The 12,515-nt window shown below is 45.9% G+C and overlaps 1 protein-coding gene across 16 annotated transcripts in view; it reads left to right on the plus strand.

Annotated features, from left to right (window-relative positions):
- Positions 1-12,515, plus strand: part of LOC124002448 (neurofascin-like) — a 168,203-nt gene that overhangs the window by 101,791 nt on the left and 53,897 nt on the right. For 12 of the 16 annotated variants that reach the window (XM_046309834.1, XM_046309827.1, XM_046309824.1 and 9 more), the window contains 9 exons: positions 1-147; positions 325-447; positions 4,745-4,915; positions 6,151-6,201; positions 9,744-9,855; positions 10,110-10,291; positions 10,427-10,564; positions 10,744-10,887; positions 11,441-11,552. The exon at positions 1-147 is cut by the window's left edge and continues 50 nt beyond it. In XM_046309834.1, coding sequence (XP_046165790.1) covers positions 1-147; positions 325-447; positions 4,745-4,915; positions 6,151-6,201; positions 9,744-9,855; positions 10,110-10,291; positions 10,427-10,564; positions 10,744-10,887; positions 11,441-11,552 — 1,180 coding nt within the window. The remainder of the gene's footprint in view (positions 148-324; positions 448-4,744; positions 4,916-6,150; positions 6,202-9,743; positions 9,856-10,109; positions 10,292-10,426; positions 10,565-10,743; positions 10,888-11,440; positions 11,553-12,515) is intronic. The other 4 variants (XM_046309839.1, XM_046309833.1, XM_046309838.1 and 1 more) reach the window with 1 other exon arrangement.

Raw genomic sequence — 12,515 nt, forward strand, 5'->3', positions numbered from 1 at the left:
GGGTGACGATGCGGAAGCGCTCAGGAACGCTGGAAATCAGCTTCCGGAGCGGAGGGAGGCCTGAGGACTACGAGGGGGAATACCAGTGTTTTGCCTCCAACGACTTTGGAACGGCGCTGACCAACAAGATCCTACTACGAGTGTCCAGTGAGGAGACTGTTGATATACACACATACACATACACATGCACTCACACACACACATAGATAGATAGACACAAAGACATTTGCATGGACACAAAAAAAACTATAGTCTACATTCTGAAATGTTAGCAAGTGAATATGACTTGTAATAAGTATCTAAAACTTTCTCTCCCTCTGTCAGAGTCTCCTCTGTGGCCTAAGGAGGTGTTGGAGCCAGTGGTAGTGGGTGAGGGATCTCCCCTGGTCCTGGCCTGTAACCCTCCTCCTGGTCTGCCCCCTCCGCTCACCTTCTGGATGGATAGCGGTGAGTCTGTCTGTCTGTCTGTCTGTCTGTCTGTCTGTCTGTCTGTCTGTCTGTCTGTCTGTCTGTCTGTCTGTCTGTCTGTCTGTCTGTCTGTCTGTCTGTCTGTCTGTCTGTCTGTCTGTCTGTCTGTCTGTCTGTATTTTTCTCTGTCTGTATTTTTCTCTGTCTGTATTTTTCTCTGTCTGTCTATGTCTCTGTCTGTCTTTCACTCTGTCTGTATTTCTCTCTCTCTGTCTCTGTCTGTCTGTCTGTCTTTCTCTCTGTCTGTCTGTCTATCTGTCTGTCTTTTTCTCTGTCTGTCTATTTCTCTGTCTGTCTATTTCTCTGTCTGTCTGTCTGTCTGTCTGTCTGTCTGTCTGTCTGTCTGTCTGTCTGTCTGTCTGTCTGTCTGTCTGTCTGTCTGTCTGTCTGTCTGTCTGTCTGTCTGTCTGTCTGTCTGTCTGTCTGTCTGTCTGTCTGTCTTTTTCTCTGTCTGTCTATTTCTCTGTCTGTCTATTTCTCTGTCTGTCTATTTCTCTGTCTGTCTATTTATCTGTCTGTCTGTCTGTCTGTCTGTCTGTCTGTCTGTCTGTCTGTCTGTCTGTCTGTCTGTCTGTCTGTCTGTCTGTCTGTCTGTCTGTCTGTCTGTCTGTCTGTCTGTCTGTCTGTCTGTCTGTCTTTCTCTCTGTCTGTCTGTCTTTCTCTCTGTCTTTCTCTCTTGCTCTCTTTATCTCTGACTGTCTCTCTCCCCTTTCATCTGACTCTGACTCTCTCCCCTTCTATCTGACTCTGACCCCCCCCCCCTCTCTCCCCCCTCTATCTGACTCGGACTCCCCCTCTCTCTCTCCCTCTATCTGACTCTGACTCTCTCCTCTTCTATCTGACTCTGACTCTCTCCTCTTCTACCTGACTCTGACTCCCCCTCTCCCCCACTATCTGACTCTGACTCTCTCCCCTTCTATCTAACTTTGACTCCCCCACTCTCTCCCCCTCTATCCTATCTGACTCTGACTCCCACCCCCTCTCTCCCCCTCTATCTGACTTTGTCTCTCTCCCCTTCTATCTGACTCTGACCATCTCTCTCCCTCTCTATCTGACTCTGACTCCCCCCTCTATCTGACTCTCTCTCTCCTCTCTCTTTATTGGCATAGGAAAAATATGTTAACATTGCCATAGCAAGTGAACTAGATAATAAACAAAAGTGAAATAAACAACAAAATATGAACAGTAAACATTGCACTCACAAACATAAAAAAATTATAAAGACGTTATGAATGTGATATTAAGTGCAAATAGTTAAAGTACAAAATGGTGTTTGTTATTCACCGGTTGCCCCTTTCTTGTGGCAACAGGTCTCACTCTCTCAATTCAATTAAATGTGCTTTATTGGCATGATGTAACAATGTTTGGAGATTTACAATATTATCATAATTAAAATAGTCTTTCTTTGACAGTGTCTCTCTCTATGCCAGTCGTTTGACCTTTCAGCTCTTCTGTTTGGCCACTTGCTCTTTTATTCTCTCACTCACTCTTGTTCCTGTCTAGAAACCTTTAACACATTTCACTCTCAATCTGTCCTCTCTCTCTCTCTCTCTCTCTCTCTCTCTCTCTCTCTCTCTCTCTCTCTCTCTCTCTCTCTCTCTCTCTCTCTCTCTCTCTCTCTCTCTCTCTCTCTCTCTCTCTGTCCTCTTCTATAGCAGTGTGTGTTACTGCTGACCAACTGAAAATATGTCTGTGTGTGTCTGTGCATGCATGTGAATCTCTGACTTGACTGGGTAAAGAGCTGAGATAGCAGAACCCAAGAGACGACAGAAGCCATTTTAAGAGCCCAGACTCAAGAGGTCCTTCACAGCTAATGGTGTCCACTATATTCTCCTCAGCCATTCAGTTCAGTTCAGTAAGGTTGTGTCCCAAATGGCACCCTAATGCCTATATAATGCACTACTTTTGACCAGGGCACCTAGGGCTCTGATCGAAAGTAGTGCACTATGTGGGGAAAAGCATGCCATTTGGGAAGCAGATTTAATCTTTATTAGACATGCTGAGCATTAGCCATGGGGCCACTATGAACAGAATACTTACAGAAGATTAGAAAATACAGTGATCATATTATTATAGCACATTGTCCATTCGCAATTGCACACCACCACTTCATGATACCACTGGCTGGGTTATGATTGGACCTCGGGCATCATCATGACAACCAGATTGGCCCGTTTTGCTCTTTATAGTTACGGAGTATGTGATCATCTGTCGGGAGCATCTTGTTGTGTTAGGAGTTAACATTAACACAGGGCCCCACACACTACACTAGAGCTGACCTAGCTGGCACCATAGATATAGAACCCTAGATAGGATATATTGTCTATGGCTGGCACCACTGACTGCCACTGTGTCCAGACATTGCTAGAGGGGACAGGCATGGTACTCTGTTACATGTTACATGCAGTCGTGACCAAAAGTTTTGAGAATTACACAAATATTAATTTTCACAAAGTCTGCTGTCTCAGTTTGTATGATGGCAATTTGCATATACTCCAGAATGTTATGAAGAGGGATCAGATGATTTGCAATTCATTGCAAAGTCCCTCTTTGCCATGCAAATGAACTGAATCCCCCAAAAACATTTCCACTGCATTCCAGCCCTGCCACAAAAGGACCAGCTGACATCATGTCAGTGATTCTCTCGTTAACACAGGTGCGAGTGTTGACGAGGACAAGACTGGAGATCACTCTGTCATGCTGATTGAGTTCAAATAACAGACTGGAAGCTTCAAAAGGAGGGTGGTGCTTAGAATCATTGTTCTTCCTCTGTCAATGAAGGTTACCTGCAAGGAAACACGTGCCGTCTTCATTGCTTTGCACAAAAAGGGCTTCGCAGGCAAGGATATAGCTGCCGGTAAGATTGCACCTAAATCAACCATTTATCGGATCATCAAGAACTTCAAGGAGAGCGGTTCAACTGTTTTGAAGAAGGCTTCAGGGCTCCCAAGAAAGTCCAGCAAGCACCAGGACCATCTCCTAATGTTGATTCAGCTGCGGGATCGGGGCACCACCAGTACAGAGCTTGTTCAGGAATGGCAGCAGGCAGGTGTGAGTGCATCTGCATGCACAATGAGGCAAAGACTTTTGGAGGATGGCCTGGTGTCAAGAAGGGCAGCAAAGAAGCCACTACTCTCCAGGAAAAACATCAGGGACAGACTGATATTCTGCAAAAGGTTCAGGGATTGGACTGCTGAGGACTGGAGTAAAGTCATTTTCTCTGATGAATCCCCTTTCCGATTGTTTGGGATATCCGGAAATAAAGCTTGTCCGGAGAAGACAAGGTGAGCGCTACCATCAGTCCTGTTTCATGCCAACAGTAAAGCATCCTAAGACCATTCATGTGTGGGGTTGCTTGTCAGCCAAGGGAGTGGGCTCACTCACATTTTTGCCTAAGAACACTGCCATGAATAAAGAACGGTACCAACACATTCTCAGAGAACAACTTCTCCCAACCATCCAGGAACAGTTGGTGATGAACGATGCCTTTTCCAACATGATGGAGCAGCTTGCCATGAGGCAAAAGTGATAACTAAGTGGCTCGGGGAACAAAACATCGATATTTTGTGTCCATTGCCAGGAAACTCCCCAGACCTTAATCCCACTGAGAACTTGTGGTCAATCCTCAAGAGGTGGGTGGACAAACAGAACCCACAAATTCTGACAAACTCCAAGCATTTATTATGCAAGAATGGGCTGGCATCAGTCAGGATGTGGCCCAGAAGTTAATTGACAGCATGCCAGGGCGGATTTCAGAGGTGTTGAAAAGAAGGGTCAAAAATTGACTCTTTGCATCAACTTCATGTAATTGTCAATAAAAGCCTTTGACACCTCTGAAATGTTTGTAATAATACTTCAGTATTCCATAGAAACATCTGACTAAAATATCTAAAGACACTGAGGCAGCAAACTTTGTGAAAATGTATATTTGTGTCATTCTCAAAAAATGTGGCCACGACTGTACACTCAGCCGGGGCCAGACTAGTTAGAAGGTCAAGCCAATGAGACTATGTTACAGTTAGAGGCTAAAGTCTATTTGGTTTCGTTTTTCAATTTCACATGAGATACAGGCTACTCATTTTGGCCAGTCCAGTGGATGCCTCTGAAATAAGATCATGTTATGGTTGATTATGAAGCATGAAGTCTAAATGTCTCCCTCCCTCCCTCCCTCCCTCCCTCCCTCCCTCCCTCCCCCTCCCTCCCTCCCTCCCTCCCTCCCTCCCTCCCCCTCCCTCCCTCCCTCCCTCCCTCCCTCCCTCCCTTCCCAGCCATGATGCCATGATGCCTATAACCCAGGACAAGCGTGTGTCCATGGGTCTGAATGGAGACCTGTATTTCTCTAATGTGCTGGCTAAAGACTCCCACACAGACTACAGCTGCAACGCCCGATTCCTCTTCACACACACTATCCAGCAGAAGAACCCCTTCACACTCAAAGTGCAGACCAGTAAGTAGGCTACATACACACACACACACACACACACACACACAACATAGGTGCGTGCACGCAGACGCACACATGAGCCCACGCACCCACACACACACACACACACACACACACACACACACACACACACACACACACACACACACACACACACACACACACACACACACACACACACACACACACACACACACACACACACACACACACACACACACACACACACACACACACACACACACATAACCAGTGTGCCTCATATTATACACTTACTGTAGAGAGTAGATTGACCAGGTGAAAGCTATGATCCCTTATTGATGTCACTTGTTAAATGCACTTCAATCAGTGTAGATGAAGAGGAGGAGACAGATTAAAGAAGGATTTTTAAGCCTTGAGACAATTGAGACATGGATTGTGTATGTGTGCCATTCGCAGGGTGAATGGGCAAGACAAAAGATTTAAGGGCCTTTGATGGTAGCTTTTCATGCTCAACAGTTTCCCATGTGTATCAAGAATGGTCCACCACACAAAGGACATCCAGCCAACATGACACAACTGTGGGAAGCATTGGAATCAAAATGGGCCAGCATCCCTGCGGAAAGCTTTCTACACCTTGTTGAGTCCATTCCCCGACGAATTAAGACTTGTTCTGTGGGCAAAAGGGGGTGCAATTCAATATTAGGAAGGTGTTCCCAATGTTTTGTACTTTCAGTGTATATGAGAAATAAGATGCCTCCATCTACAGGTGGCCTGGTGCCATGACATGTACAATATTTCATCAGGACATTCTCCTTTGTTCCTCAGTGAGAGCTGTTGCGCCTGTGTTCTCCTCCAGCAGTGATTGTCGTCTACGTGTCCTGGAAGCTGTTTTCTTTACAGTTGACATTAAAGTTGATATCTCTCTTTTTCTGAAGCAGGGACGAAAGCAGCTCTTCAGTTTCTACGATTTTCTTAGAGCTGGAAAGGCTATGTAGTTGTGAGTGTTGGCATGCGTGTGTGGATAATTGTGTGTGTGTGTGTGTGTGTGTGTGTGTGTGTGTGTGTGTGTGTGTGTGTGTGTGTGTGTGTGTGTGTGTGTGTGTGTGTGTGTGTGTGTGTGTGTGTGTGTGTGTGTGTGTGTGTGTGTGTGTGTGTGTGTGTGTGTGTGTGTGTGTGTGTGTGTGTGTGTGTGTATGTGTGTTTACGTGTGTGTTTGCGTGTTCTGCACGCTGACTGCTGTGTGTGTGTGTTTTCAGAGGAGCCGTATAATGACACTTCCTCTGTCAACTCCACTGACCCGTACGGTGGTGAGTCTAGTCCAGACACGCTCTCTTCCTTTTCCTCCCATTCTTCACCCCCAGCAGTACCGTGTCACTCTCATAACACCGTTCTACCACTGTAGTCTAGCCTGCACATGCTAATCAGTCAGTTTAATGACTCAGTTATCAACAAAGCTAGCACCGTATAGCCTAGCCTGTTAATCCTTCAGCTCAATGGATGTCTTAACATCACAGCTAGCTAACACAGCTAGCCATGTAGCCTGCTAATCAGTCAGCTCAATGGATATGCAACCAACATCGCTAGCTAACACAGCTAACAACACAGCCTAGCCTCAATGGATGCTGTTAGCAACCTTTTCCACAGACTGATATTGCTTTTTATAGCAGAGACTTTAACCTCAACCCTGGCCTCATAAACGGCCAGCTCAGCCTTACTAAACTCAATTTAATTCAAGCGTGGGGTGTTTTATTTACCCACCCTGCTGTTTTCAATGACACTCACCCTGACCAAGACCTCTCACTGCCAGAATACAACCGTGTTGATTTGCCCATAAGGTCCTTTATCCTAGCATAACCTCTAATTCTCCCTTCAGCTGACTCATTGCATATGCGGTAACTCAGCAGCTGTACAGACAAAAGGCCAGTTTGTCCTTTAACTCAACCAATGTCAAGCCTGGCTTTAGAGCCCCTCCAAACTAAGTCAGTGGTGACAGTAGAGCTTTGGAGAATCTCCCTGTGGTACTCTAGAGGCTAGCACTGCAAAAAAAGGGATTAGAAAAGGTCTCCTCGAAAGACGTCTCTATGTTCTCTGACATCCTCTTGGTCTCTCTGTTTTCTGACATCCTCTTGGTCTCTCTGTTTTCTGACATCCTCTTGGTCTCTCTGTTTTCTGACATCCTCTTGGTCTCTCTGTTTTCTGACATCCTCTTGGTCTCTCTGTTCTCTGACATCCTCTTGGTCTCTCTGTTTTCTGACATCCTCTTGGTCTCTCTGTTTTCTGCCATCCTCTTGGTCTCTCTGTTCTCTGACATCCCCTTGGTCTCTCTGTTCTCTGACATCCTCTTGGTCTCTCTGTTTTCTGACATCCTCTTGGTCTCTCTGTTTTCTGACATCCTTTTGGTCTCTCTGTTCTCTGACATCCTCTTGGTCTCTCTGTTTTATGACATCCTCCTGGTCTCTCTGTTTTCTGACATCCTCTTGGTCTCTCTGTTTTCTGACATCCCCTTGGTCTCTCTGTTCTCTTACAGCCTCTTGGTCTCTCTGTTCTCTGACATCCCCTTGGTCTCTCTGTTCTCTGACATCCTCTTGGTCTCTCTGTTCTCTGACATCCTCTTGGTCTCTCTGTTCTCTGACATCCTCTTGGTCTCTCTGTTTTCTGACATCCTCTTGGTCTCTCTGTTCTCTGACATCCTCTTGGTCTCTCTGTTTTCTGACATCCTCTTGGTCTCTCTGTTCTCTGACATCCTCTTGGTCTCTCTGTTCTCTGACCTCCCCTTGGTCTCTCTGTTCTTAGGCCGTCGTTGAAAATAATAATTTGTTCTTAAAATTAACTGACGTGCCTAGTTAAATAAAGGTCAAATAAGAATAAATGAAAATACCTCCTACTGCTCCTACTCCGACTGCTTATCATAAAGCCCTTAACCCAAACCCAATCCACAGCCAGCTTATATAGCCAGAGGGGAACCAGTGGCATATGTTCTAACTACTCTGGCTCTAGGGAGTGGGCCTGGGAGGGGTGGCATGTGTGCCATTGTGAGGCGACTCTCATAGGAACAAAATGGGGACAGACACCGTGACCCTCTTTGGGACGTGTGGCAGAGGTATAAGAGAGGGATTATCCTAAACCATGCATGCAAGAAATAGCATCTGTATTCATGATATGTTCATTAATAGTTATAAGCTTGCAAATGCAAATGTGCACGTATGCGTGGTCACACACACACAGAGAGAGGATGGGAGCGGGTTGGAGCTGTACCACCTGTCTCTCTTACACACACACGCACGCACGCACGCACGCACGCACGCACGCACGCACGCACGCACGCACGCACGCACACACACACACACACACACACACACACACACACACACACACACACACACACACACACACACACACACACACACACACACACAGTTGTAGTAAGCTTATCCCTGGGGGCTAGGTCTAGTTTTCCTCAGGGGTTGCAGTGCACCATGGGAGGATCCCGCTCAAGCGGTGCCATTGGCTACACGTTGCCATGGCTGCACATTGCCACGGCTATAATGTCACTTGTCGCGGTGATGGCGTACATATGTCCTCTGCCAGTTGTCTGCACTAATCCCAGAGACCCTCTCTCCTCTCCAAGTGTCACTAACAATAGCACATCTCTGTTTTCAGTGCTCTGGAGATGCTAACTGCTAACACATGCTTTAATCCCATACAGATCAGATCTGCATCACGAAAGAAGCTAACATGTGCCTGGTTCATTATAGCTCTGTTACTCTTAAGCTAATTCTGTTGACTGGCGGCTAACCTTCTAACTTATCCAACCTAATGCATTTAGTGTTTGGTAACACTGACTTTGGGCATAGATGTTTTAATGTGTTTACTGTTTGAGGAAATGCTGTATTTATATGCGTATGATTTTTGAGTTGTTGGGTAAGTATAATACGTATATAGTAAATCTATAATGAACTGAAATGGATCTGAGGTGGGTTTTGGTCAAGTGCAACGCAACAAGCAGTTAAACAGCTCACAGCCACAAGTGTGGTACCATTCCTACTGATCTACGTGTAAACACAACATGCCTCACTCAACATTTCTGCTACATTGTCTTTAAGAGTATAAATCCCTTAATGACCGAACTCTGAACCTGACTCAGAGCTCAGAAGGTTCTGGAAGGGATCCAAACGTTGAAGGGATTTAACATCGGCTAAATGCTTAAGCCATGTTCTGGGGTTGTTACATGAAGCACACCACTGAAATATGTGAACTCAGTGGCCCGATATATGCTCTTTTAACTATATCAAAGGATTTCCTTCTAAGCAGAGAAGGAAAGGGAATAAGAAGCAATATGTTTTCTCTGTGATTCATCAGGACTGGTTTTGATGTCAGTCTTTTTTTATTTAGAGTCTCTGGTCTCGGTTCACGTAATTGTGATTCTCTGGCGGACTGAAAGTGGGAGATCAATGCTGTTGTTGTTTCTTCTTCTCTGGTTTAAATGGCTGCCCTCCAGGGGGGTGAGAGACAAAGGAACAACTAACAGGGTGATATTACTACGGAACAAACCGGAAAACAAGCCAAAGCTAAGGGGGGCAACTGAAAGATAACGATGAGAACATTCTACGGATGTAGATTAACCGTTTCATCCGTTTGCTTGGCGGAGACGCTGGGCATGGAAGCATGAAAATAATAAACCGATTAAGTTTGTGCTCTGTCTCATATCTTTATAAGGAGCTGGTACACCTACTGTGTCGGAAGTGACTCATGGATTAAACATAAACTCCAATCATTGTGTTTGATTAGAATTGAGATGAAGGTGAATGTATTGTGTGGGTGTGTTAACCCCTTCCTTTCCTGCCCCCAGGTCGTAAGGTAGCAGAGACCACCCCTAACTTCCTCTCCCCCACGGGGACTGACAGCTCGAGGATGGTGATGAGAGGAGAAAAGCTAAAGCTGGAGTGTATCGCTTCCGGAGTGTGAGTGGCGGAAACAGGCACACACCCACGTACAAACACACACACACACATGTACAAACACACACACACACACACGCGCACGCACGCACGCACGCACGCACGCACGCACACACACACACACACACACACACACACACACACACACACACACACACACACATCTATCTTTTATCAGGAAAAAGAACACCTCATCTCACCCCCTATTCCCTCTCCCATCTCACCCACTCTTTCCCTTCCCTCCCTCCCTCTCTCAGTCCAACTCCCAGTATAAAGTGGTTTAAGAAGGGGGGAGACCTGAACCAGAAGGTGAAACTAGACAACTTCAATAAGACTCTGCGCATCGACAGTGTGTCAGAGGAGGACGCAGGGGAGTACATGTGTATGGCCAACAATCAGATAGGAAGCATCCGACACTCCATCTACGTCCAGGTTAAAGGTAAGGAGGGGAGGGGTGTGTGTGTGTGTTGCCATGCATGTGAGCGTCCGGGTGGGTGTTGCATGTGTTTTGCGTACGTGCGTGTCGATCTGTTTGGTTGACCATCTGACCGATGGCGTCTCTTGTACCCAACAGCGGCTCCCTATTGGCTGGACCAGCCGTCCAATCTGGTGCTAGCACCGGATGAGAACGGTCGTCTGGTGTGTCGGGCCAATGGAAACCCCAAACCTCACATTCAGTGGCTGGTCAACGGAGGGCCGATCGACAGCAATAGTGAGTCCTTCACAACCCATTCAACATCATTCATCAGCCATGGAAATACTATCAAAATAAGCCAACTCAAACCAGCTGCTTCCACATCCAGCCTGTTTTTACATTTTACATTTTACATTCTCTCTCTTTCTCTGTCTCTCTTTTCTCTCTCTCTCTCCTCCTTTCTCCCCCTCTTCCAGGCTCCTTGCCCAACCCTAGCAGAACGGTGGCAGGTGACACCATCATGTTCCGCTCCGTTCAGATCGGCAGCAGCGCTGTGTACCAGTGTAATGCATCCAATGACCATGGTTACTTGCTGGCCAACGCATTCATTAGCATTCTGGGTAAGAAAGAGAGTGGTGATGATGGTTATGATGATGAGTAATGAAGCTATAATTAAATGGGACTAAATATGTAAATGTATTATGTCTCTCTCTCTTCCTCTCCCTCTCTTCCTCTCTCTTACTCTCCCTCTCTTCCTCTCTCTTTCTCTCTCTTCCTCTCCCTCTCTTCCTCTCTCTTTCTCTCTCTTCCTCTCCCTCTCTTCCTCTCTCTTTCTCTCTCTTCCTCTCCCTCTCTTCCTCTCTCTTTCTCTCTCTTCCTCTCCCTCTCTTCCTCTCTCTTTCTCTCTCTTCCTCTCCCTCTCTTCCTCTCTCTTTCTCTCTCTTCCTCTCCCTCTCTTCCTCTCTCTTTCTCTCTCTTCCTCTCCCTCTCTTCCTCTCTCTTTCTCTCTCTTCCTCTCCCGCTCTTTCTCTCTCTTTCTCTCTCTCCCTCTCTTCCTCTCCCTGTCTTCCTCTCTCTTTCTCTCTCTCCCTCTCTTCCTCCCTCTCTCTCTCTCTCTCTCTCTCTCTCTCTCTCTCTCTCTCTGTCTCTCTCTCTCTTCCTCTCTCTCTGTAGACATGGCCCCCAGAATGCTGGGTCCGAAGAACCAGCTGATAAAGGTGATAGAGAACAACAGAACCTTCCTGGACTGTCCCTATTTTGGCTCGCCACTTCCTGAGCTACGCTGGTGAGTTTAGTTTAGTTTATTAGGATCTCCATTAGCTGTAGTGCAACAGCTACTCTTCCAGTGGTCCACACAAACAAAAAAATGCATATACTAGTGAGTATGGAAAGAAAGACCCAGATATAATAGATACCTTACCTCCTGAGGAGATATGAGTGCAAAAGGTTTAAAAGTTGCGTGTGTGGGTACGTGTATGGATGTGCGTGTCAGGGGTTGGAACCACATTTCTTTAAAATTGTTTTGTTCTGAACGGAACCACTATTTTTGGGGGGTTCCGTTACACTCTTCCGACTAGTAAAATAGTGTTCTGAACTGGTTCGAACTGGTTCAAAAAGTACTGGTTTATATTGTTTCATTCTGTTCCCTTTTAACCTGTGAAATCAATAGTTGTAGCTCATTAAATTAATCAATCGGTGCGGATAGAGCAGGCAAGCTAGTTGTGTAGATGATGACCAGCAGAAAATGGACAAAATTCAATGGATATCAATCAACAAAGAGGTAAGACTATGCTGTGACTGCAGATGACTGACTTGTGTAGAGTTGCCTATGCGCAAGATGTGACAGAAATTTTACGGGCGGGAAGAGAGGGAGAGGGTTGAGGAACAGGCTTGAAGCGCTAGGCATCTTGTTATAACATGCATTATCTGAACGAGGTCCACAGAATTATACCTGGGAGCAGAATCTAGGAAGGAACTTTGAAATTCCTTTGAGCTAGCTAGCTAACAAGTTTGAGGTAACTAGCTAACGAGCTTGAACTAGCTAGCTAACAAGCTCGAGCTAGAAAGCTCAAAGGACATTCAAAGTGCCTTCATAGAAGCTGCACCAGAATTAAAAACACTGATTTTCTTTTTGTAGTTAATAAATCCAATGTTAAACGTGATAACTAGGCCTATAATGTTCTTAACTAGCATTGAACAAGTGAATCCATTCTTCTCTACCTAATAAATAATCTCTCTTCCTATCTTT

Source organism: Oncorhynchus gorbuscha, linkage group LG18, assembly GCF_021184085.1.
Source record: "Oncorhynchus gorbuscha isolate QuinsamMale2020 ecotype Even-year linkage group LG18, OgorEven_v1.0, whole genome shotgun sequence".
NCBI lineage: Eukaryota > Metazoa > Chordata > Actinopteri > Salmoniformes > Salmonidae > Oncorhynchus > Oncorhynchus gorbuscha.